This window comes from Meleagris gallopavo, chromosome 6, assembly GCF_000146605.3.
Source record: "Meleagris gallopavo isolate NT-WF06-2002-E0010 breed Aviagen turkey brand Nicholas breeding stock chromosome 6, Turkey_5.1, whole genome shotgun sequence".
In the NCBI taxonomy this organism is placed as follows: domain Eukaryota; kingdom Metazoa; phylum Chordata; class Aves; order Galliformes; family Phasianidae; genus Meleagris; species Meleagris gallopavo.
In genome coordinates this window covers 9,925,921-9,953,143 of record NC_015016.2, presented here as the reverse complement: position 1 = coordinate 9,953,143, position 27,223 = coordinate 9,925,921, and the positions used below count along the sequence as shown (strand labels likewise).

Below are 27,223 nucleotides of genomic sequence, written 5' to 3'. Positions count from 1 at the left end.
AGAAGAGAACACATCTAAAGTATACTCACTGTAGTTATAGGAAAAAGAAAAAAAAAGACAAAAAAAGAAAAAATTATATCCTTTCTGGGCAGATCACCAAAAAGAAGCAATCCTTCTTACAAAGGTCAGCTCACATTCACTGGTAAAGTCAAACTTTCATAAATGGTTTATAACAATAGCTATAAACTAAAGTGCTTCAAAATTTGCTTGACTGGATCATAATATTCTGGATTTTTGCTAGTGTGAAATGCCATGAGATTTTTAGAATCACTTTATATAAGAAGGGCAGAATGAACATTTTCTTTTTTCCAAAGAAAAAGTACAAAAAGCTTTCAGAATACACCTTGCAGTCTATAATCACTACAAGTTGTTTATATTTTCCTTCTCAAGTCTACTATTTCTCCCATAACTGGACTGAAAATGGAGTTGAAGTAGCACTATACTGCAGCACTAAAAATAACTGTTCCAATCAGATGCAAACAGGAAAATGTTTACAATCATACAACTAGTGAAATTCACACTTCATTTCAAACTTTTAGCCCTGCAGATTCTTTTTAACACAAGGCAGATATGTAGATCATGGAAAAATGTAACAGACTGCTATACACTCTCTACATTAACTACATCAGTTTCACATTTATGTCACAAATGTAATGCCCTACTGTTTATCTATCAAATGCTAAATAACTTATGAACATTTATGTGTTCTATGCAACAGTGAACATATTGACCAGTGGATGCCAAAATATAAAAGTTCATACACAGGACAAACTAATTTAAAAAAAAATACACATTTTCTGTACAACTCATGCAAACTGTGCACAATGTGGTAACAAGAACAACATCTGCTGAAGTCTCCATTTAAGGAAGAGCTTTTAGACCAATAGCAGACCGGTATTCAGAGAAGTCTGCAGAAGTACAGCAGTCCACGGCAACATAAAAAGCAAAAATTCTTCCAGCATTTCACTTTTCTTGTAACAAAGCAGGGATATTGATGTTCCAGCCAATAGCCTGACGATCAAATCCACAGGTGAAGAGGTTACATATTGGGTGGTCTTCACTCCAGGCTGAGCAGCACACCATTCTTCTGTGGCCCTACAACAGGTCAGGAGATGTCAGTATTACTTACAGCATTTTTGAAAGCTTCTGTGTCGACAAATTGGCAAGAGTCAAAAGGGAAACTTGCTAATGCTCTACATTTTTATAAATGGAATTTGAAAATCCTAAAGGTCATACTTATTTTCATCTGTAAGGTAAAATCTTTATGATAATGAGACTGCTTAATGCTGGCACTGGGTCCAAAAATACAGGAGCAAACAAACAGGAGTTCCAAAACTTGAGTTTTTCACAATACATCTGCTATCTAATTGACATTTTATTTACAAAAGCAAACTGAATTTTGATTTTAGCACTTTTACTTATAAAAGCTACTTTAAAACTAGAAACTATTTGCTGGTAACAACTGTCTTATGAACCTGCAAGACAAAGTGTTGATTTTTCTTTCTGTCGATCATGTTGGTAACTCAGAAAGGATAACAGTACAGTGGGAGGAATGTCCTACTGAGCAAAAACAATGCCCTGTGCATTGTTCAAGTTCAATAGCAAGAAGAATACCCCAAGGTATTCTGACAAGCGCTCAAGTAAAACAAATAAATAAAAAAACCCTCCATTTCTGTTGTGTCAGCTTTGATGATTGCTAAGGAAAAATAAAATAAAAAAAAATCACAGTAATGAAAATAAACAATAGGTAAACACTTAACAGTTCTTCAAACCCTTTTGTATACTCAGTCAGCTGTATCCACATACATGCATGATGTCCATAAAGCTGTGAGCAATATAGGACAGTCAGAAATGCTGCCTTTCTTGTGGTTAAACATGCTGCCTATGAAATATATGAAACGTGCCAGACAACTGAAGTTAAAAAAAAAAATTATAAAAAAGTCCCTTTAAGTGGTATAATGGAATTAATTTCACTTAGTCTAACTTGTTCCATTAGTATTAGCAGTGCTTGCCATTCCAAATAGCACCTCAAACGCACAAAACTTTGAACGCAGTAAGGATAGTGCAGTACTTGGTATCAAGTATCAAGAATTGGTTTGCATTGTCATGGGAAAAAAAGAAAGATTATCACAAGAATAGCTTTCAGAATCAACTCCCACTTTTTCCTGTTATTTTTTTTATATGACAAATTCTACGCATAGGAATTGAAAAAAAAAAACAATCATGAAACCTCAAAATCAATCACTTTTTAACAAGATTCACATCAAGACATGAAAACATTTAAAACGCTCACACTTTTTTTTTTTTTTTTTTTCTATTTCACAGAGAGGGCCAGACATTACTACCACTTTCACAAGGGGAAAAACACAATGAAACTCAGTTCAAACACCATTTCAAATGCCAATGAAAAAAATCTAAAATACGTCACTTATTTGCATGTTGGTCATTTTCAATTACAGTCTATATGTACAGACAAGCATCTTTCAGCATTTCATCAGCTTTTGCACTAAAGACATCAAACCCTATTTTTATCCTTGTATAAAGAGAAGAACAGATATACTTTAAGGGTAGAAAAACTCCATTACCTGTCTATTACTGCGAGGGAGGCGTGCTAATCGCACTCCTGACATGTCAAATAACCTAACCTGTCGGTTGTCGTGTGGAAGGGCAATGATTCTTTGGCCAACACATACATTAATCCTGTGCAGAAGAGAAAAAAAAAATGGGTTACGCATACAACAGTGAGCCTGGCAAACAGAATTTGACAATACAAGTTTAAACTCTTGAGAAGTGATATAGCTGAATTCCTTCTGGATAGAATCCATGCCAAAAATAAAGTGTATTAAATCGTTAAGACAGTTCATTGTGCCAGATGCTAAACAGGCTGCATTCAATATAAAAATCGCAGAAAAACAATGCAGTGTATTTATTGAAAATGAATGCTGACTAAATCTCTCATTTATTAAACTACTTCAGACCTTTTTCAAAATCTCATAAATCTCACTATCGAATTCTAATTACAGTGACTAAAACTAAATTTCTCTTAATTAAGAAAATAATAATTTGAAGGTCTGCTTACCTATTTACTGCAGAATCTGTACGAATGGTAGCAATAGGAGACCTCATGTTTTTCAAATCCCAAACTTTTACAGTGCGGTCATCACTACCAGAAACAACATTGTCTCCCACAGTGAAAACTGCAGATGTCACAGTGCTAAACAATTAGGAGTAAAAAAGAAAACTGTCAAGCCCTCAGGTTTGTTATTAAACTAGCAAGTGATTTAAAGTTTCTGTTCCTACGGTTCCATTAGAATGTATAGCTTGTTTTTCTCCTTCTCCTTCTGTGGAGAGTCAGTCTGGAGGCACTTCTCATATTCTATTTATCCTAATGGGACAGGAAATGCACAGTTCATTAAACCTTAATTCACTTTTGAAGTTCTATATTAATGTGAACATCAGACACCTACAACTGAATCACTAGTACCCAATAAAAGACTTCCCCATGTGAGATTGTAACCAATACTATTTTTAAATCCATCTAAACATGGTATTACACACAAGCACAGAGCTTCCAGAGTAACTCTGCTAGCAGCAGCTATCTCAACCTAATAATTTTGAACTCTAATTTTAATCCCCGTTTTACAAGCAGCTTAATTTTAACAGTCAGGTAAGACACATAGCAAGTAGTAATATCAAGAAGCATGAGCAGCCAGTCCTTCAAACATCACTCATTATGGCTACAAATGGGCAAAGTCAGCCAGAGAATGACTATCAAGAACCTTTCTACCAAATAGAAACACAAAATACTCCTTTCAGGAACCATATTTTATGTACTTTTATGTATATGTAATTATTAAATATTAACTGTATTCACATATACAAAGGATTTTATTACATTCGGACTTTATACTTTCGAAGAATAGCATACTGCTGAGCTCAACTGAAAAATTCTCATGACTTCTTTTCTACATCTTTTACCTATTATTTCACAATAAAGCAATTAACACTTTTGTACTGTTTTCAGTTAAATACTATGCAGATCCTCAAATGAAAATCAGTTATTTTCTGTCCTCAGAGTGTACTAGCAAAGCATTTTTGTCTGTGCCTAAAATCATTAGGGAGGCTTCTCAACTCTGTTTCTACAGAACTGATTTAATGACCTATCTTGTAACTGGGGTCACGCATATCAATTTCTTAGAATTTAGTAATTTTAATTTAAGTTGTCAGTCGTTACTGTCACTTTGGTTGTTCTGCAGAAATTTGAATTCATGTCCTATCCAAGCTGCTGATTGAGATTAGCATTAGCCAGGTCACAATGGATCAGTTTATGCGAGCCTCTTAATTTAAATTGACACCAAATTAAGTTTTAATTAGGATGAAGGTCCACTTTACTCATGACACCAAGCTTCCTAATGCATTATTAGAGTGCAGCTAAGCTATCAGAGTGATGATTATAATAAGAATCAAGAGGTCTCCACCTAATCTTCTGGAATTCATGAACCAAAAGTCAAAAAGCCAAAAGATACACAAAGGCCACAGCAGATGAATCTTTCAAGAGGCACTTTTGCATTTGGGAAGAGAATTCATTCACACAATCAAATTACTGCAGACTAGAGTTTGAATGTTCTTTGCGCACAATTTGATTTCTGTTTGCCTAATCTACACAAATCTTACTAATTTTCTTCATTTATTTCCTCACAAGTTCCTCACACAAGCTGCAAAACACCTAAAAAAAAAAGTTTCACACCTCCATATTGCTGCAGCACATCTGAAATGAGGTTTAGAACTTTCACACTATTAAATCTGTACACTTCACATAAATTGTGAGACCTCCTTATACATGACAGTATGAAGAATTCAAATCATAGAAAAGCTCCAGGTGAGTAAATACACAGTATTTTAGTATTCTGCAACCAACACACAGATATGATCTGTTTTCCCATCATACATTTTATTCCAATTATAGCTGGAATATGTTCTGAAACTGTCTTAAAATAACCCTCCAATTTTGGATGCTTTTTTCCACAACTTTAAACAGTTTTCCAGCTTCTTTGATCTCATATTGGTTCTCCTTTATCGCTTATCACTGTCAAACATAGTTAAGTCTTTTTGACCACATAAAGTTCTCTTTTTTAGATTTATCATCTTTCAAATGAAAACAGTCAAAGCCATTGCCATGCAAACAGAATGTCAGCCCTAGATCAGCTCAATCCTTTCTGCTCCTGTCAAAAGAAAATGATTTTCAAAATAAAACAAAATCTTTGTGTGTACTACTTTCAGTTTAACTATTCATATAGATGCTGCTGGGCACATCAGGAAAAAGTCTGTAAAACAGAAGAGCTGTGAAGCTCCCCTTGTAGCATTCTGATGACCGGGTGAAGGATAGAAAGGAAAAAGAAAGGCATGAAGCTGTTGGAGCAGGTCTAGAGGAGGGCCACAAAGACGATCAGAGGGCTGGAGCACCTCAACTCCTCTGTGAGGACGGGCTGAGAGAGCTGGGGTTCTTCAGCCTGGGGAAGAGAAGGCCCAGGACTCATAGCGGCCTTCCAGTACCTGAAGGGGGCCTACAGGAAAGCTGGGATTTGATAATGGCATGTAGTGATAGGACAAGAGGAAATGGTTTTAAACTGGAAGAGTTAAATATCTAGTCTGATTTAGACTAGAGATTAGGAAGAAATTCTTTACTGTGAGGGTGGTGAGCCTCTGGAACAGGTTGCCCAGAGAGGTTATGAATGTCTTCTCACTGGAAGCATTCAAGGCAAGGCTGGATTGGGCTTTGAGCAACCTGGACTGGTGGGAGGTGTCCCTGCCTATAGCAGGGGGTTGGAACTAGATGATCTTAATGGTCCCTTCCAACCCAAACCATTCTATGATTCTTTGAAAAGGAAGACTGCCTTGCAGTTTTCCATGACACCTTGACAAGTATGTTTAGTAGTCTTCATCCGCTGTCTACCATCCCAAAATTCATCACTGAAAGGCACTGCTGACTGGGATATGCATTGTTTGCAAGCACAAGTGACTACAGAAATAGCCTTTCTTGTAAAAAGCTCTGAAATCAAAGACTAGATATAGAAGCCCTACTTGCAAAACAGCAACAAGAAGAAAGCCTGCTTCCTGAGAAGCAAGCAAAGCAAAGTCAGTGGTGGGAAGAAATAAGCTGACAGAGCAGCCAATACACCAAAAGCCTTTTGGTATTGCCTCCCTAACTCCACTCACATCAAAACATTAAAAGACATCAATCTGCATTTTCACTTGGCCATTTTTACTTTCCATCAATAGTAATCTTCAGTTTGTTCTAACTAAACCTAAACCTGTGGTTAACATCTCCTTGGCTACATTAATAAAAAGTGTCAACAAAGGATCATCAAACCTTGTTAAGGGAATGCTAGAAGACATTAGGTTTTTAATAAATCAAAAAGATGACAGGTACTGTAGGACACTGGAAAAAAAAAAAACTGGCAAAAAAGAAGCAGTCTTATGACATTTCAAACCATGGGTCCCAGGAGGAGTTTGGTGTGCTACAACTATTCTCCAGAAAAGCTTCAGCCTCTGCCAAACCCCAGCAAAACTCATTTATCTTGTCGTAGGGAGCAGCCGAGCGTGTACTTCCAGCTGACAGCGTGGCACTTCCTCACCACACACCACTGCCCGGCCTCGAACATTCTGCTCCCTCCGTGGGTCTCAATCAACAGAAATACTGTAGTGCTAGCACTCCTCATTAGGCCGAACAGCTGTCTCCCCAGTCATACTGAGACACAAAACTGTTTTGCATAACAATCTGCTGAAATTTCACACACAGGGAGAAAAAAAAAATGATGTCAAAAATGTTGGACCATGAAATGCTGATGCAGAACACTTACTGGCAATGCATCAAAAAAAAAAAAAAAAGTGAACACTTCTGTTTCCATTTTGATTTGCAATCCCATACTGGGATTTGCAGTTGAATACTTGGAGAAAACATGCTTTTCTGGCAGCAGAACTAACAGGCAAACGGGACTAAGTTCACGAGCGCTAACAGGCACGAGGGACTAAATTCTGGAGGAAATGAACTAAAAGAGAGCTTTCAGATAAATATGTACACCAGATCATAGTTAAAAAACAACATTTGAGTGCTCAAATATAGCTCTTAGATTGCAAGTGGTAACATTCAGGAACTAAACCTAAAGAAAGAGGTATTTGGGAGAGATATATATTCTGTTAGGGGAATAAAGCGCATCCTTACACAAAGCAGCAAACAGCCTGAGGGGAAGCCAGGAACTGGGTTTAAAACCCACAGTTATGAACAGTAGATGCCTATCCAAAAGGACTGCTGCCCTGGCCACGTAAGTACCCTGTGAGGAACACATCAATACCTCCACATCTGAGTGCATAGTTAGGATTTAGGAGTGCTAAACTACCTCAATGCTCAGAAGACAGAAGCATACAATTCCATAAGTCTATTTCTGAGTTTATCTCAAAATATGAGCAGAGCTTTTTCTTCCAGCTTGAGAAAGACTAAGAACAAGCCATGAAAAAAGTAACATAGAGAAGGTGGGAATTCAGAGACGGTCGTTAGCACCGAAATGTCATTTTCTAGCATCTAAATCTACAACGCCTATTCCAGAGATATGTGCTTCATGACACCCAAGAGAAAACAACAAATATCTCCTTTTCTTTCTAGTTGTCTTAAAATAATAAAATGATGCAGTACTGAAAACCAGTCAGTAGCTTTTATGAGAATTACTCAATGGCAAGTTAACAAATTAGTTGTCTTTAAAATCAACTTCATTACCTTTAGGATGGAATAAAAAAAATTACGTTGATCCCTGCAGTATTGCTGCATACATTATGTAAGCTTCAAAACCACAAAACATTATGAAGTGTTAGACTACACTGAATAGGATAAAGAAAAGGTCTTTGGCCACACTCTTGTGTGGGTCAATTAAAAAAATATATTTTTTTATTTATTTATTTTAATTATATATATATATATGCACACACAGGGCACTTTTTAGAGCATGCATTCATAAACAGAGTTAAGATTGGCTCTGGGCAGCCTTGTGTAGTGACCCTGGTGACCCTGCACTTGGCAGGGAGATTGAAAGTAGATGATTATCGTGGTCCTTTTCAACCCAAGCCATTCTACAATTCTATGATTCTCCAGAATTTACTGCCCACATCTTTTTTTGAAGTGACTGCAATACCTAACATGAAGAGCATTCAAAATTTGTATGTTACATATCCAATCCCCTAACTAAAACATGTAATGGATTTTCTTATTTCAGCTTTTAATTTTAAGCACTTACTCTTCTAGCTTAAAGAGGGCATACCACTGGTTATACAGCAGAGAACTTGCTATGATAAGATCAGTCACTTAAAAGTTTCAAGTAGCATTTCCTATAGGAAAACCTCCTTGCAAATGATTTTCACCACAATCCTATGCACATTTCTTTTATAGGCACAGCAATTAAAAGTCATCAGCTTTTCATTATTCTCTTAAAATAAAGATGAAAAAATATTTCAAAAACAGAAGCAGTCTAATTTTCCTCATTAAAAAAAAGAAGTTACAGAATCTAATATCAACTCCATAACCTCATATTTCAATGCCTTCCCCTCATAGTTTGACTATAGGTTTTTTTCCCTGTAAATGTTATAAGTTGAATACTACTAATCATTGTGTAGTAATTCAAGTCATGTTGCCTTTATATGAACATGGCAGTGATAGCCTAATGAAACAATTTTAGGAAATAGAACAAGGCAGTACCACTAAAGGAATAGAAGAATTATGTAGTTAGTCAGAAAAGTTTGGGAGAAAGCTGAGAAAAATTCTGCACTTCCTACAGAAGCTGAACTGAAACCAACTCACGGGGAATAATTAGCAGTAGAAAAAATGGGAAGTAAAGTATCACTGATGGCATGAACAGTTAAGGTAAGAACAGGAATATCTCCAGAAGAACCAATGTTTAAACTGGCTGAATTCCACTGAGAGCAGCAAATTGGTGACATTTTGTTTTTCATAAGAAGCCTGTAAATACTTCCTTCTCATTGCACAGATTTTAGTCAGAAGTGCAGAAATTTTATGTAAAACAGCATGCAGTTACACATTCATTTCACTAAGTAAGACACATCAGAGAGAATGAGAATTCAATCTTGAGGAACAAAGAATCAGGGAAAGCCTGCTGACCTTGGCAAACCTGAGTGCCCATGAAAATAAAACAACTATTAGTATCTTGATAAAGAAATCCATTTTGAAATTAATTCCAAATTCACTAAATGTCAGAATTCAGCCCAGCATTCTAATGAAGTCACTACTCAAATATCTTTACATCTTTTTAATTCAGATTTTCCAGAAAACATTGGATTTAGAAGATAAAAAATTGAAGAGGCAAGACACATTTGCTCTTCACTAGCTTCACAGTTCTCATAATAACCAGAAAAGGGAAATGGCTGTTTACGAGGGTGAATAGTGATAGGACAAGGGGCAATGGTCTTAAGCTGAGACAGGGGAGGTTTAGGTGAGATATTAGGAGGAAGTTTTTCCACACTGAGGGTGGCGAGGCACTGGAACAGGTTGCCCAAGGAGGTTGTGGATGCCCCATCCCTGGAGGCATTCAAGGCCAGGCTGGATGTGGCTCTGGGCAGCCTGGTCTGGTGGTTGGTGACCCTGCACATAGCAGGGGGTTGGAACTGGATGATCAATATGGTCCTTTTCAACGCAGGCCATTCTATGATTCTACGATCTAGCTGATGTACTGGGGCTTTCCATTCCTCTTCTACAACCACATAATCTGAATGAAAGAAGGAGAAACGTGCAGTAGTCAGGAAGTCCTACAAGCCACTGCCCACTGCAGCGCAGCACTGGGGCTGGAACTAGATGATTTCTGAGGGCCCTTCCAACCCAAGCCATTCTAGGATAATTTCTGGAAGGCTCTAACCTAGGAAGTCCATTCAATTAACATGTAACAACTGAGTGGATGGATGATAACATAAACATAAGCTTGTCCCACGGTTCTGTTAGACATCTCATAGATAGATAGGGATTAACAGTACTAGGAACACAAGTTTGTTGTGGTGCACACACAAAATGCAGAGAAAAAGAATATTTAATTAAAAATTAGTATTATTTCCACACTAATTCATTATTTTTAAACCTGTAGGAAATAACAAGTGAGGCAAACTGGAGGTGCATCAAACCTAAAATAAAACGTGACACAAGTTAGGAACTGAAACAGTCATATACAAGAAAAAGGTCAACAAAGTTTACAGATCTCCAAAAGATGACCTGAATGCCCTTTAGAGACTCAGCTGAATGCAGGCTTGAAGTACAGAAGTACTATTCAGGTACTGACTTGGCCTCTGGATGAATAAATGTCAAAACATATTGGAAAACATGGTTTGTTTATAGAAAATAAATAAATGAAACTGTTATCATCACCTAAATATCTATTAATACAGAAAGCAAAGCTCTTTAATATTAAAAAGGGAAGATAAAATCTAGTTGCCAGAAATTGAAGCTAGTCCAACTAGGAAAGCACAAAAAGTTTAACAGGGAGGTTAAACACTGGAATGAGCAACGTACAGGATTTACCAAGGGCTAAGTTAAAATCATTATCACTAGAAGAGCCTCATATGCAATTGGACAAGTCTACTACAACTAATTCAAAACAGGCATCAATGTAAGAAGGCCAGCACAGGTGTGATGGTCACAACAGACTCCTTCTGCCTTTGCTGGAGGATGATTTATTTTCTTGGAACTGTGACAGCAGTAAACTACAAGAAACAGCCCACTTTTAATAGAGTGAACAGTTATATGCTCAGAATACCAAAATAACAGGTAATTTCTTAGTCCACTTACTTTAAATACAAACAGTCCCTCATCACTGGCATACACACTTATTTTGAGAGAATATCACTGTATAGTACAAGGCAATGCACAGTAATTGTTTATCTTTTTTTTAAGCCAATTAGCTTTATAAAATCATACTCTGCATGTAAGTTAATTGTAATTTAGTTGTGTAAATTTAAATTGTGTAATTTAGCCTCTCAACAGCAGTATCATTGCATTGTATTTCTAATAAATCATGTGCCATTTTGACTAAATCTTAAATCTAATTCATTACAGCTACTAAGGAAGGAATCTGAAATTACACTATCCACTTATGCCTTTAATAAGCAAACAGACACAAAGTATAAAATAGCAGTGAAAAAAAAAAAACAAATCTCATCAGGTTTGAAGCCTTGGCTTTCTCTCTGATTTCCAAAAAGGAATCATGTGCCTGATGCAAAGTTTAAAAGACAAAAGTGGTAGGGTGGTCAGCTATCACCTGACTTCAGAGGCTGGAGCTCTGAGCCTCTTTTTGAGAGTAGTTTTTTGGAAGCTGTGAGCTGGAGCTACGGACCCCCAGTCTGGCAGTCATAGCAGAGCTGTGGTGCCATCTGCTGACAGGTCTGCTGCCTCTGCTCCCAGGCTCCACAGACACTGAAGTCTATAGTAAAAACTGTTTTTCCTCTTCAGATTCACATTTTAGTTCCAGTGCACTCACGCCCAACATAAGCATTTTACAGCATCCAAGAAAGAAGCAAGCTGCAGTATCAAGTGCAGCACAAAGGAATGAAATTTCAATTCTGAACCACCGTGCATTGCTAGGATTTGATGATAGTTTGGATCTCAGATCAGTAGAAAAAGGCAGTAACAATCTTAACTGTGTGAAAAAAATCTGATTTTCAGAGAAAACTCCTAACTGTTCTCTTTGAAACATATGGCAGTACTTACTTTTCAGAGTTTTCAAGCTAGCAACCATAGGTTACGGTGTGATATTATTTATACATTATATCTATATAAAATTTATAATTAAAGGTGATTTAAGGTATGAGGATAGTTAGTTGACTTGTGTGTGTGTGCGCGTGTGTGTGTTTGTGTGTTAGTTATGCCTGCAGATTAGGGGTACTGCTGTAATACAGTTGATCAGACATTATCTCTTTTTGTCACAATATATGAAATAAATCACCACACCACAGAACAGTTAAGGTCAGAAGAGACCTCCCAGAGGTCACAGGGCAGCTTAGGTTGGAAGGAACCTTAAAGATCATCGAGTTCCAAACCCTGCCGTGGGCAGAGTTGCCACCCACCAGCTCAGGCTGCCCAGGGCTGCATCCAGCCTGGCCTTAAACACCTCCAGGGATGGGGTAGCCTATTCCACTGCCTCTCCATCCTCTGCGTAAAGAATTTCCTCCTCGCACCTATCTAAATCTCCCCTCTTTTAGTTTAAAGCCATTCCCCCTTGTCCTATCATCTATCAGACCATATGAATAGTTGGTCCCCTACCTGCTTGTAAGCTCCCTTCAAGTACTGAAAGGCCACAGTGAGGTCTCTTCTCCAACCTAAACAAGCCCAGTTCCTTCAACTTTGCTTCGTAAGAGAGGAGCTCCTCTAGTCACCAGTAGGGCCCTCCTCTGGACCCACTCCAACAGCTCTGTATCGCTCTGCATCTTTATGTTGTGAGCCTCAGTACCCCAGATGCAGCCTCACAGGTGCAGAGCAGAGGGGAGAACTACAACTACCTCCCTTGCCCTGCTGGACACTCCTCTTGCGATGCAGCCGAGATACATTTGACTTTCTGGGCTGCAAGCACACACTGCTGCCTCAGGTACAGCTTTTTGTCCACAGCTCACCTGGTCTGTGAAAGCAGGTCTTACAAAATAGGAAAGTTAACTTAGTACCTCAAAAAGAGAATATAAACAGTTTTGTTCATATTAACAACCATGTACATTTATAACTTGTAAAAAAAATAAAAATATTAAAAAGAAATTGAAGAAACTGTCACTTACTCTGTGTGGCCCTGAAAGACATTCACAGAATGGATAGAAGGATCTCTGAAATCCCACAGACGGAAAGTTGTATCACGTGATGATGTCACCACAAGACGCTGGGTGGGATGTGTACAACAGTGCGTTAGTTCTTGGTCATGCCCTACAATCACAGATGAGAACATATAAGGTAGCGAAAATAAGACTTTTCATTTCTACACATGCTTGGAATGGAACGCTGATAGCCTCTTTTAAACAATCAGTAAAAGTGTACTAATTATTTCAAATTCTGATGCTACTTGTTGATGTGAAACTATACTTAAAACCAAAAAAGTACTACTCGTTTCACATGATTATTAAGAAATTGCTGCTACTTAATATGCCATAAAGACAACAAATACTTTGCAAGAATGAAAATTTGGCTATATTCAGTTTAAAACAACTGTTCTGTTGACTCTATCACATGCTTGAAAGAACACAAATTCATGCTCAGGGGATTTACAAGGTTGGAATTTTAGAAACCACTGCAACCACCAAGCAGCAACGTAAGTTGCTCACCATACTCATACCATACTCTAGAGCCATAATTTTCACAATAAGGGATCTCCATAAAAATAAACCACCAATTATACCTTTTTTGAGTGAAGAAATACCTGTAAGAGAATGGACTAATTCAGAAGTCTCTACATCATACAGGTTTGCTGTCCTATCCCACGAGGCCGTCACAGCTTGCTTCCCCCCAACAAGCCAGTCAGCTGCTATGACCACTCCTTGATGACTTTTGAGTGAAGTTAATGGGGCTCTGACAGTGGGACAATCACTAGAACCATCTCCATCTCCATCTGGTTCATCTTTATCCGAGAACTCAAATTCATCTTCTCCAGACACTTGCTATAAAATTCAAGAGGGAAAAAAGAATGAAAACAAATGGAAAAGAATGTCTCTAAGTTACATTTTACAGTGTAAATGCTTCCAACTCCATGTAATATGAATGTGGGTAGTGTAATTCTGCAGAACCTTGTCTATTTAAGTGCCTACTATCAAAATCATAGTTGAAGGGAAAAGACAGTTGAATTAAATTAATTTTTAATAACTTCATTTTAAAATCTCTATTGAACTATTTAAATATCTGTCCAACATATAGCCTGGCAAGCCTCTTCTGTAATTCCTATCACTATATTACCCATGAGTTTCATTCCCATGCATATTATCAAGAGACTTTTCCCTTTAAATTTTTAAAGATCAGAAGCATCTAACAGGGGACTGGTCTTAATCTTTGGGAAGACAACCATTTAGAGTCATGTTTTTATCTGTTAGAATCAATATCTTGGCATTGCCTTTTGGTCTTTAAATAACGTATCCCGTATGTAAACTGGATTCAAAAGAAAAGCATTGATTTCTGAACCGCACATTACTCACGCAAGACAAACGCACTCCTTTTTCACTATATATTTGGATGGGAAAAGGTAACATTTGCACTGCTCTTTCAAAATAGAAATTCCAAATCAACTCATCTGAATCAAACATTTGCCATGCAGAAATCTATCCATGCATTTCATATTACATGGCCACCTCTCGCCCCTATTTCGTTTACTGAGAAGCTCATGCTAGAAACTACATCTGTCTTCACAATTTAGTAAGGGTGATTTGAAGCTGCATACAGCATTTGCCAGCCAGAAAATGTTGTCCACAGGCTTTTTTTTTTTTCTTTTTTCAGTCAGCAACATCAGACAGTGTGATTAACGCTGGCAAAGGTCAATTAGAAATCATATTAAATATACAGTTAATAAAATGCCAAAGATACACAACTTTACCATCAGTTTTGAATTCATAGCAACTATAGTTTATTCAAATACCTCAGTGAGGTAAGCTACAAGAACTTAAGCAGTTTAAAAATAATTTTATTATTTATGATTTTAATTGTTATGAAAAACTGCACTTGCCACTTCATTTTCTTATACCTTATATGCTTATTACCTTGAAAAAAGTCAATTAAGGTACTTGTGCATTGTAGTTTCTTCAGAAACACGAAAGGAATTACTTTTTTTTTTTTTGAAAGATACAGAAATATACATATTCAAATAAAACCTTAAACCCCCACCTTCTGCAATCCTGAAATCATGTAATTTTTAATTATGTATAAATGTAATGCTCAGTACTACCATAACATCCACATCCAATGAAATTGCTGTGCAATTAGGTTAGTTGCAGCAAGTTAATTGCTTACATTGCAGTCTGCAGTTGGCTGAGGTGTAGGCAACTGTACTATGTATCTCCAGATGTGAGCTGTCTGGTCTCCAGATGCTGCACAGGGAAAAGAAAGCAAAAAGAAATGGAGGGGGAGAGAGAGAGAGAGAGAGAGAAAGGGAGCACTGATTAAATTAGAGTATTTCCATGAACAATCAAAACAAGCTTTCATGTTCGTGTTCATATTTGGCAATACTGTTTGCATGGCATCTTTTTAACAGACACTGTTACAACTCTTTGGTAAGCAAGTCTCAACATTAATGAAATGGTTACTTCCCTGACTTCAACACAGATGAGAACAAAACTCATGTAAAAATTTAAGTAGCTACCAAATTGATCAGTGAAAATATCCACTTAAATCCTACAAATCAGGACACTAACTTCACCGCTTTTCCAATAAATAGCTTCCCAAATATGCCAAAGTTCTTCTTCATTCAATGATTTCATCTATTAAATGTTTCTAGCCCATTTTTTATGAGAAAGCCAAAACAGCAAGAATGAAACTACTCTGACTTTACATTAAGCAACTCAGCTTAACTAGTACCAATTTACAGCTCAGTAGTTGATTTCAGGATCTCTTTGAAAGAGATTTATCAGTTACTAACCAAGATTTTCTTTGCTATGGACAAAACAAACATGCTCCTAATACACAGGGGTAGTGCTGAGAGTCCTACATTGAGATGAAAAGCAGTTTGGTATGCACGTGCACAGGCTTGACACACAAAAAAAACTATACATAAATGTGTTTGAAAAAATTTCTTATGTAACAGATCAAGAAAGGCAGAAGAAAGCTTATTAACTCTGTATGAGGCAGAAGAAAACTTATTAACTCTGTATGATTTTTGGTGTCAGTTTACATAATATTGTTTATGGTACTCCAACACTGACTACAGGTAGCATATGCAAACAGGAAGATCTAATTAATCATATCTCTTTAATCCCAAGTGTACTGCACAAATTGCTGGGCTGTACAGTCCACAGCATTAAACACGAGATCGTTTTCAAACTCAAATTTGTTCTGATATTGACTCTGTCCTGAAAACATCCTTACACTACCATTTGTATTTTCATTTTTTCTTGTGTATATTCAGTAGCATTCTTTTACTTTACTTCCAGAAACATCAAGTAATTCAAAAGTATTAAGACGTATGATTCCAAGTGACTAAGCACAAGTGTCAGTATGGTATGATAAACACAGATAGAATGATGTAGGTCTGATTTCTTATTCCTTAAAAAATAATGATAATTTAATCAATGATGGTACTGACAAAGTAGAAGAGAGAGGCCCCTACAACACCAAAAAGACAGTAGGAAGTGACACACTTATTTTTCCAAAAATAATTAAATAGATTAAAATAGATTAAATAGATTGAAATGATTACATGAAAAAAAACATACATACCTGTAAGAGCCACTTGCTCAGTTGGATGAAACTTTATCGAATTTACTGCGTAAAACAAAGCAGAGTTGTAAGCTAGTGTACTAAAAGAATTATTTCATAATGTTTTATCATTATAAGCATTGAGACATCAAGAAGTCTTCAGTTTTAATTGACTTTTTGTAGGATTGCAACCCCTTAGTTGAGAGAAACCGTAATATTGGAGCACATAAGCCTATGCAGTATCAAGCAAAGCAGTCACAGAATGACTTGGGTTGGAAAGATCCTTTGAGATTTAGTTCCAGAAAGTCAATTACAGATACCACAACATACATTTTCTAGCAAATTATTTCTTGAACCTACTGCAAGTGTTTCATGTTAAAGAGGACAAACAAACTACTTTCAAGCAATTGTTTGCAAGCTGATCGGAAATAATGCTCTAGATTTCCATAAGGTGAATTTAATTATTCATAACTATTCCTAACCTAATCATTAAACTTACTAGATATGACCATCAGCTTCCTCATTGTTGCTAAAGATTGCAAGAAGAAATGCTTAAAGATCCAATGCAAATAACAAATTAGATTTCAGTCCTGCAACTACATGTAATTGAAGCACGATTGTTTTAAAATACAGCCCTGCAAGAATTCTGTCAGCCTACAAAGCTGCTCTTCATTTTTTATTTCAATGAATAAGATTTAATTACATTACTAAGCATTTTTATTTGCAGAACCCATAAGCTTCACTTCAACAGTTTGAGAAAGAACTTAAAAATCATTTGTGTTCATCATTTAAGTAAAATAGATGCCTATGCTCTCAAGAGAATGCTGGAATTTGCTGAGTATTGAGTTGAGAAAGATACTCATTGTTCACACTAAATCACCTCAATAGCATAATAACTGCTGACATCCAACATTTCAAATCAACTGTCACACATAAGCAAGTGAACAAAGTTTTACTAAATGAAAGCTACATAAACTAGAATGTTACACTGTTCTTTTTTTCTTTGGTTTGAACAGTTTACACACATCTATTTAAACATAGTTTAGAGCCTTTCATTAATTTCATCATTACCTAAGTAGCAACTGAAAAAAAAAAATTCAAGAAAAAAAACCACCAGTAGTTGGAGTTTTTAAACCACACAAGTGGTGTTCCCTAGGGCTCAATTTCAGGGACAGTTCTCTTCAGTGTTTTTAATCAATCACCTCGACACAGCAGTTGAGCGCATGCTAAGTTTATATATGATAATTAAGAGAAGCCACTGATTCCCTTGAGGATTGAGAGGTCTTACGGAGATATCTTATTAGATGGGCAACCATCAATCATATGAAAAATTTAACAAGAACAAATGCCAGATTCTGCACCTGCACCAATGCAATCCTGGTATAGTATATATAAAGTATATATAAAATAGGGGACAACTGGCTTGGTTTTGGCTCAGAATGAGCCAACAATGTGCCCTGTCAGCCAGAAGAGCCAACTGTATACCAGAATGAACAGAATAGCTAACTGGTCAAAAGTAATTGTCCCTTTATATTCAGCACTGATGTGGCCTCACCTCAAATACTGTGTGCAGTTTTGGGTTTCACAATACAAGAATATAGAAATAATAGAAATGTCCTTCTTTGGATAGTGAAAGGACTTGAGCATATGACTTATGAGAAGCTGAGGTACTTGGTTTGTTCAGTCTGGAAGAGAAAAAGGGGTGACCTCATTGCTGCCTATAATTCCCTCATGGGGCAGGAGTGGAGAGGGAGGTGCCTATCTCTCTGTAGAGAGGCTACAGGATGAAAGGGAATTGTTTAAAGCTGTGTCAGGGAAAGTTCAGATTTGAAACTGGAAAAGAAACTTTTTCACCAAGAGCGCAGTCAAACACTGGACCAGGCTCATCAGGGAAGTGGTGACAGAGCCAGGTCTGTTCACATTCAAGAAACATTTGGTCAACACTCTTAAGTACATGGTTCAACTCTTGTTGTAGTTGTGCCTGTAAATTTTCTGTATATGTCCTTGTTTATTCATTCACAATTTACAGAACTATCTTAATACGCCTCTCTTAAAAAAAAAAAAGGGAATCACATTAGAAAACATTCCCTGTAAGAAGACCGATGGAATTTTACAATTAACTTGCTAATGGTATTGGCAAACCATGAAGTAAAACCACAATGAACTTTTCTGCACGTGTCCAAAAGGCACTTCTCCCTCCCAAAACCACTTTTTCCAGTTCATACAACATGCTCCCATCTTACCTGATCCAACATGCCCTACGTACTTGACAAGGCACTTCCCCGTTTCTATGCTCCACAGCAAAGCAGTATGATCTACAAAGATTGAAAAGTAGCAGTAAATATTTGTTACAAACATATACTTTTCACTTTTACCTCTGATTCAACAAGCAAGTTAACTTGGACTGTAAGGGACACCAAAGGAAATCAATTTCAAATCCAGAAAAGGCCAGCTCCTCTTGATCATTATCTTACACATACATTTGAAAAACATTCCTATCATTACAACTTAACACATCTCTCAAAAGAAGTAAAAGGAGCTATCCCAGTCAGAATGATTTTGCGTAAGTACAGAAAGGCAAATTCTATTTGTGGTATTTTCCTTAACTTGAGTATATATTTATGTATAATGTTCTGATTGCCTGTCATGAGATTAAGAAACACAAAGAGTTCAGTGATGAAAATCTCAATTAGTCACTAGGAACAAAAGTTCTATGTACAAACTATTTACTTTATGCTTAGAAGTCTCAAATGCACATGTCTGCAGAACACTATGAAAAATTACTTAAAAAGGAATCCAAATGTCACTACTTTACCCACCCACAACCTCAGGTGAATTATTAATACGAGTATTTTTTAACCAAGGAAAATTTTAATCCTGAATTGGAGAACGGCTGTTTCCAAGTTAAATCAGTACAAAGACAAAATGTGCCCCTCAGTGGGCATATAAAAATGGTAACAGGTCAGTTTATGAAGCAAAAAAGGTTTCTGGTCCATAGTATTTGTGTATGGTAAGTGTCCTCAATTTCTACTTCCTCTTCAAAAGACTGACAACAAAAAATGACCAACTCTAACTGATTATGATTTATTTCCTAATATTGTTGCAAACATACAAGCCTCCAGACTCATTTTTGGATCATCACAGGTACTACTGAATAAGTCAGTAAATCTGTTTCCTCTCTTCAGTGGAGAGTGAGAAATCTAGTTAGATGCATAACAACTGACAAAATAAGGTTTTTAGCTGCCTCTAGATCCTTAAGCAACAGCCCAAAGAACTTGAGTACACAACAATATGCAAACTATGAAACCCATGTCAGCTGTTTTTATAATGCTAAGTAACACTGATAGAGAATCTTACAGGGATCTCTGAATACAGGAGTACAGCATTTTGTGCAAGGGAAAAGACCTGCACCAAAGCTAACTGACATATACTTAAGAACAACGAGGACGTTTGAATTTTCTACAGGATAAGTGCGTTTCAAGGAAGGTCCAATTTATTTTTGAGCTACTGAACTCCTTTAAATCAACTCTTTCAGAGTGCAGTTCAGTGATGGTATGAAGAATTCAGATACGCTCTTGATGTACACTTGCTTTTATTCAGAGTTTAAACCAGAATTTTCTGAACGTGCAAGCAACACAAAAGCTTACCAGCAGATGCAGTTCCCAAAACCACTGGCTGAGTTTTTGCAACACTGACATCCCAAATGCCATCCCTGTGGCCAACGTATTCCTTTACCAGTTGACAGATTGCTCTTGATGTTGTAGTTTTAAAACTGGATACAATCTGAAAGAGCAGAAAGATCAAATTTTTCCCACACAGACACAAGATTAAGTAATTATTTCATAAACACAAATAGATACTAACTTGTTCATACCTATTCTTTCATTTTCTTACAGTTCACTATTGCTAAGAATCTGCCATTTGATGATAGAAAAGCGAGTTGCAATGCAAACATACTTGATTTCTTACAGCATGCCCCTATTTACAAAAGGCTAAATTACTCTGTACTGCAGTAGTACAACCTCATTGGAGCAATCAGTTATACAAATGCAGTGTGAACATCCCATCAGATATGGGCAAGGATTATTAAAAAAAAAATAAATGTCTATTCCCAAACAACTTCGTCAGACAACTTAAAGACAGTCCATGAAGTCGAGTGTATTGTCTTTGATAAAATGCACTATTGAATGATTCCAATAAAGTACAGAAACATTCAATTCTACAAACTCAACACCATTTTTTTCAGAACTGCAAAAAGCTAACCACATCAAACACTAACCTGAGAGCACATGCCAAGTTCTGTGTAATAACATATTTTAAAGGTTCAGATGTGTTCAACAATTACATTCCCTCAATGTTAAGGGAAAATAGAGAAGACAAATTAGCACATGCATAAATTGTACTAAATTAAAGGAACAAAAAATATAGCAAAAATGGGAGAACTACAAGATCTATAATAAAAGAAAACTGAAAACTCCAGACAATAAAGGTATCACACTTGCAGAAATTTTCAGATAACAGAGGACTGTAATACTTCTAAAATAAACAAACTTTCTTGCTTTCTTGTAACATTTCCACAGACAACTGAAAACAAGAAAAGATTACTCCAAAAAAAAAAAAAAAAAGCAAAGCAACAGTTATAAATATCTTATTACTACCCCACAAATATTTATCCCACAAATTCATAATTTTGCTTTGCAATAGACTTTCTGAAAAACTTTGTTAAAACAAAAACACAAAGCAATTCTTCAGCGCTTTGCTCAGCATGCAATTATGAGAAAGTATCTATCTACATGACCTGTTGATTCAAAACCTTTGAATACTTCAACACAAACCACATCTTCAACTTCATAAAAATTAGGAAACTAATTGTCTACATTTCAAGTACAGTAAAAGGTAAACACAAAAAACATAAGAGGTTAAAATCCTATTCATTTGTGGTAACAAAAAGGGACTGAGGCATGTCATTAAAGCAAATTAAGGTTTTTACAAGTTACAGGACATCTTTAAGACTTAAAACTAGGATATTCCAAGTCCTGAGCATGACAACTGAATAAAGATGAGAAATGGAACAGTAGAATTAAGTAAACATTTAGGGACTGTGCTCCTCTCAGATTTCAAAGTAAGTTTTTCAACTCTCAATCCTATACTCAAACTACACTTGCACTCTGTTATTCTAATTTTGAGTCAAATCCTCATGCAAAAGTTTCTGGGGAAAAATCCCACTCCTACTAATCAACAAGTACAAATGTTTCCAAAACTACTGCGCAGTTCAATAATTACTTAATGGCAAGGCCATAATACTCCTTTTTAGTATAAGCCATTTTCTACAAATACAGGGAGTCAGAAATTCAAGAACACTACATATTTATAGACAGCTATAAATACTGATTTGACACTTTCTCTACACATGAGATCTGTTTTTTTTGTTTGTTTGTTTTTTAATTCCTACTAGCTGCTCCTCACTTCATACACCAGTTATTGGCTCAACTGGTGTCAAGGTTACTTCTTGGTTCTTTGTGCATTCATAAACATTTTTCCAAGAAAGCAAATGTTTAAATGCCATGCAACTTTCTAGGCCTGAGGAAAGTTTTTAAATTACTTCAGCAGATCTCAAAGTTTTGTAGGCAGATAACCAGGTAGTATCCGACTGTGTTTCAGCTTTGTCCTATTAGTTAAATCCATATAACTTCACATACTGCCTTCTATACAGAGAACTCAATTCTCTGCAAGTAAACTCCGTCAATTCATTTTAATTTCCCTCATCAAAATGCTAGTTCCCTTTAAAGAGCTATTGCTCACGCATATGCATGCAAATGTTCTCCCCTCTCCACCATCCACCATCCTTTTTTTTTTTTTAAATTGAGTAGTTACTGTAAAAAAAAAGGTAATAGTGTGGTAGAAGTAATGAGAAATTGATGCATCCAAGATAAAGATACTGTTCTTCCCGAAGCAAATCTACACAAAAAACAGCACTACTTTGCTTAAAGAAACTATAATTTACCACTTAAGACAACCATATTACTCTCGTGAGTACACACTGATGAGTAGAGATTTAATTTGTCTCGTACCTTGCTAGTAGATGCCTTGTAAGTTGTCTTTAATTTCTGAGAAAGTTGACTGGTGCTATGGCTGGCTGTTGAGACAAATAAATTCAAAGGAAGATATTTCAAACAACATTAGTTTATTTCTATAAGTAACTCGTCAATAGATTCCAAGTTTGGACCAGCCAAGTACAAAAAATTACATTCAAAAATACGATTTAAGATTCTTTGTGGTTCTCTGACCTTTTGTTTTCAGTTGTCCTTTGCTCAGTTCAGCTCCATCAATTGTCTGTCCTTCAGCTGCTAAACGCTCATTAAGTGTATCAATCTCTCTACGTACTGATAACAAAAAATTCAAATTAATACAAAAAAAGGAGCACCATTAACAATATCATTAACATTCTAAATAAAAAGTGTTACAAGTAATGTGTCTTGCACCGAGGATAGGAAAAGAGATGAACTTTAGTTTTTTAGAAGCAGTTCTCACAATGACATAAACAAAGAGTCATGCTGAATCTTCCAGAGATCTACCTTGACCCAGATTCCAAGGAAAGCACTGCTGGCTTCTAATTAGATATTTTTACTATTAAATGTGACTAAATATTAACAAAGCAATTTCTGTTAAATATATAGTCCACCTACACTGACTCAAATCCAACAGAAAGCAGAAAACTTACTAATTGTGTAGCTAGTATATTTATGGCAATGTATGTTGCTTCTTGACAAAGACTTTATTAATCATCAAACAGTATTCTTCCCTGACCTCTTGTTTACAGTTAGAGATTCCACAAAAAAGAGCACAAAGATACATTTTATTCTTTGAGATACATTAAAAATGCAGAAGAATAATGTATATATTTTACATTCAAGTGTTTCAGAAACATTAAGTACCATCTGTGTTATGTGCAAAAAATAATCTAAGTATTCATTTGAAACAAGAATGTGCTTTTCTCTCAATTACTTATAACCCTTGCCAGTGTCATTTGAGCAACAGAGCAATGGTTCAGCAAGATCAGGTACTCTTAAGAGATTTCCAGTTGCTTAGCTGGTTTAAATGGTCTGATTTCACTTCACAAAGAATATTTCCAGTAGCTTATAGTTATTCCTTAAAATCTGGGCTGATATCTTAAAACATCTTCCTCAGGTTACATTTCATTGAAAGTCTTTAGCCAGGCAGTTTTCAGCTTGTTTTCAAGAATAAGGCTAGGTCTGCCTTTCCCACAAATTCTTACAATTTCCTCAAAAAAGTCATTTGTTCCCAGACTTTGACACAATTTCTGATCTGGGAGAACGTGATCCATTAGGATTGTGGTTCTTCCTCATTTCTGAGAAATGCACAACAGAAGTCTCAGTCATAAGCACTAAAAAAAGCCAGCTTACACTTGCATACCATCTCCAGTTTGCTGGAAATGAGCAAAGCAGGATTCTCTTTCCTGTGTTCCTAGTCACAAACACCTAAACTTACTAAACACAACATGAAAGAGAAGTAAACAAAGACAAGCTTGTACTAACAGATGACTGAAACAAACAAGTCAGGGAGATTAAAATAAACAGCTGAAAGAATTAAGGAATTAATTAAGGAATTAGAAGAGACTAGAAATTAGTTGTAATAAGGAAAAGAGAATACATGAAAAGCCAGGAAGGAAAACCTGAGATTCTCTACTGAATGTAACTGCAACACCAATGAAGGAGTTAGACCAAGAGCCAAAATAACAGTGAGCAACTTGGAAGTCATCCTGGGGGCTGAGAGATCACAAATGCCAGGAGTGAAACATAACATCCTGGTGAAGGAGAAAGATGCAGAAGTAAAAGAAATGGGATTGATGGAAAATTATTACACTCTGAGGGTTACAGGCAAATTCATTGCTTGCTTTTCTGACGAGCTTTTGTGAAGTTTCATGAATGTTTTGTGTGGGGAAAAAAAAAAAAAATCCAAGAACAAACTTCTCTCACTTCCAGCCAACTTAGGAGACTGAAAAGTCAGGTGTGCAAACTTCCACTAACGTACAAAAAAGGTGTAGTGTTGAAAGCATTTAACCAACACAATCTCAGCTTTTTAATAGAATAAAGAAGCAGCACATTTCCAATAACAAAGCAAGAATGTTATTGTAACTTGAGTATTTGGTTTAACAGTGAGAATAGCTGAAGTGTGGAAAAAGGTTTGACGTGGAGCCAATGTAGACAGGTTTGACAATGCAGAAGCCAAGCTTCCAAAACCCAACAAGGAAAATTTAGGAGAGGCTTTACTATATAGCTGCTTGCATTACTCCAGATTGTACATCACTGTGGATCACTTCAATATGTTACATTATACGTCATATTTTTTTGCAGATAACACTTGGAGCATTTTTACTGAGTGTTTTAACTGAGTGCTCAACTTCAAAACTCACGAGCAGCTGCAGGTGCTGGTTACATGATGCACTAACAAGCACTTTCAATACAAGTTCAAAGCAACTTTTCAATGCCTCTCAGAAAAACTCAATTGATTACATTACAGCACTCAGTGCAATCTTTTCAAGTACTATATCCTAGATTCAATGAGTTCTTAAGTTGCTGGAAAAAATATATACTCACGTTCCAAATTTTCAATATATAAATTTTCAAACTCCCGCTCTATTTGTCCAAAAAGTTCAAGGAGTGTGTTCCGAACAGAAGATGGTAGTTTAGAATCCTAGGAGGCAAAACACTGGGTTTTAAATTTAGTTACATATATACACTCAGTTAAATACGAAATACATTTAATACATATACATATAATTAAACAGCGTTAAATTAAAGATGTATATATACACACCTCCAATTGCATTTCAATCTTAAGCCCACTTCAAAAGTTTTCTACCTCCTGACAAAAAGGAAACTTAAAACTTCTTCTGGAAAGTAACATAAAATAAAAAGTCTGGGGGACCTTTCTGTACAATATAAAGTAACTCATGTGACATACTCTTTTCAAAGGACAAAATTCAAGTGCACAGATTATTTTTTTTTAACTACTGAACAATTATAAAAAAAATACAACTCATTATAGAAAAAAATGAAAAAAGTTGTTGAATTGTCTAAATGCTTTTAGACAAAGAGGAAAAACACCTTTAGTTGACCAAGTATTTCAGAAGTTGACTACACGACTTAAGAAGGTGTTTTGCAATGATACTTTATTTACTAAAGCTTTAGACAAACTTACCTTTTAAATAGTTACCTACTTTTATCACTGCCTGTTACTAAGCAAGAAAGAAACAGCAATTTCTAATCCCTCTCTCCTCACGTATTATTCTAGAAATCTCCTCTTCACAGAAAATATTTTCAGGCAAATGTACAGAGAAGGGTTGAATTTTTCCTCTGCAGAACTAATGTAACACTTCTGAGGAATAAAAATAAGTACAGGATAAAACCACCAATAAAAGATGTAAATGACTTCAGTACACAGCTGGCTGACAAGTTTCTGTAGGCAGCTGAATTTTATTGACTTGCCTACAAAATAGGGTTCAGCACCATGTTTTCAGCAAAGAAACACACACCGCATCCCAACCAACCACTGATTTCTGCTGGGACTCAAGGTGAATCAGTGTATCAATTACCAAACGCTGTTGAGAAGACAACAAGAAAAGACAACTGAATGTAATACACTGATAAACTCAAGATGCAGCACTAACAAATATCTTATAAAATTTAAAGCAAAGTACACCACTGAAAAATAGCATGGCAAGGTAGAAAGGAAAAAATATAGACTAATGACAGTATAATAACTGCACTAAATCAATCTACTAGCTGCTCTAATCTACAAATATGAATCAATAATTGAGTCATCCTCATGCAATATGTAAGTAAATTCTACTAAAAGTATTCTTTTCTTCAGTTGCTGACATACTGCAACATGCAGCTGGCTTACGCAGTTATTGCTTATCTAGTCAGCCAATTGTTTCAAGAAGAGTTTCTGCTTAGTGAGCCTTGCCCTAACAGTAAAAAGGCCCAACTGCTCCTTTCCCTGAAGGCATTCAAGGCCAGGCTGGATGTGGCTCTGGGCAGCCTGCTCTGGTGGTTGGTGACCATGCACATAGCAGGAGGGTTGAAACTAGATGATCATTGTGGTCCTTTTCAACCCATTCTGTGATTCTATGATTCTTTCCAGCATAACAATCATCTCAGCACTCACCTATCAAATACATCGGGTGTGTGCATTTAAGCAACATTAAAAAAAAAAAAGAAAATGTGGAAAAAAAAAGTATTTAATTTCAAAGTCTTGAAATCATCAGCTATTAAAAAAAAAATCCAGTCTGCTTTTGGCACAATACAAATCACCACTCTTCGAGGTCTTAAATTACAGAAAAACCATTATGGAACACAACATTAATACAGGACATCACCCAAATTATAGTGAACATCATTATTTCAAAGGAAGTTTAACGATGATTATGCTTTGTTTTGTTCTTCGGTGTTCCAGCAAAGCGAAACCAAAAAGAAATTGCTTCCATTCTCATAAACTGAAAGATGAACAAATGTGCACGGTAGCCATTAGAGGGCAGCAGGCATCTTTGAGCAAGTCAGCATTTAAGCAACCAGAACTTCTAGTTCTTAGATTCAGGATGACTATCTTCAGAAAGCCAGATAGGTTATTTATGGACACTGAGTATAAGGACAAGAGCAAGAGGAATCACTAATAGATGCACACAGAGCACACTTGCTTTGTGCATGATTCAGTCTTATATGAATGACGTGATACTTTCAGCTTGCTACTTTCAACTCACAGAAACAGGCACAACGCTGAAAGGAG

The 27,223-nt window shown here is 36.2% G+C and overlaps 1 protein-coding gene across 2 annotated transcripts in view; it reads right to left on the bottom strand.

The window, feature by feature from the left end:
* Positions 1-354: 354 nt before the first annotated feature.
* WDR37 (WD repeat domain 37) overlaps positions 355-27,223 on the bottom strand; it is a 33,209-nt gene continuing 6,340 nt past the window's right edge. For both annotated transcript variants that reach the window (XM_003206972.4, XM_019616276.2), the window contains 12 exons: positions 25,033-25,129; positions 22,702-22,797; positions 22,486-22,550; positions 20,062-20,197; positions 18,658-18,729; positions 16,436-16,480; positions 15,014-15,090; positions 13,440-13,677; positions 12,808-12,949; positions 3,080-3,214; positions 2,586-2,700; positions 355-1,095 (listed from right to left, as the gene is read on the bottom strand). In XM_003206972.4, coding sequence (XP_003207020.1) covers positions 964-1,095; positions 2,586-2,700; positions 3,080-3,214; positions 12,808-12,949; positions 13,440-13,677; positions 15,014-15,090; positions 16,436-16,480; positions 18,658-18,729; positions 20,062-20,197; positions 22,486-22,550; positions 22,702-22,797; positions 25,033-25,129 — 1,350 coding nt within the window. In that variant the 3' untranslated portion in view covers positions 355-963. The remainder of the gene's footprint in view (positions 1,096-2,585; positions 2,701-3,079; positions 3,215-12,807; positions 12,950-13,439; positions 13,678-15,013; positions 15,091-16,435; positions 16,481-18,657; positions 18,730-20,061; positions 20,198-22,485; positions 22,551-22,701; positions 22,798-25,032; positions 25,130-27,223) is intronic.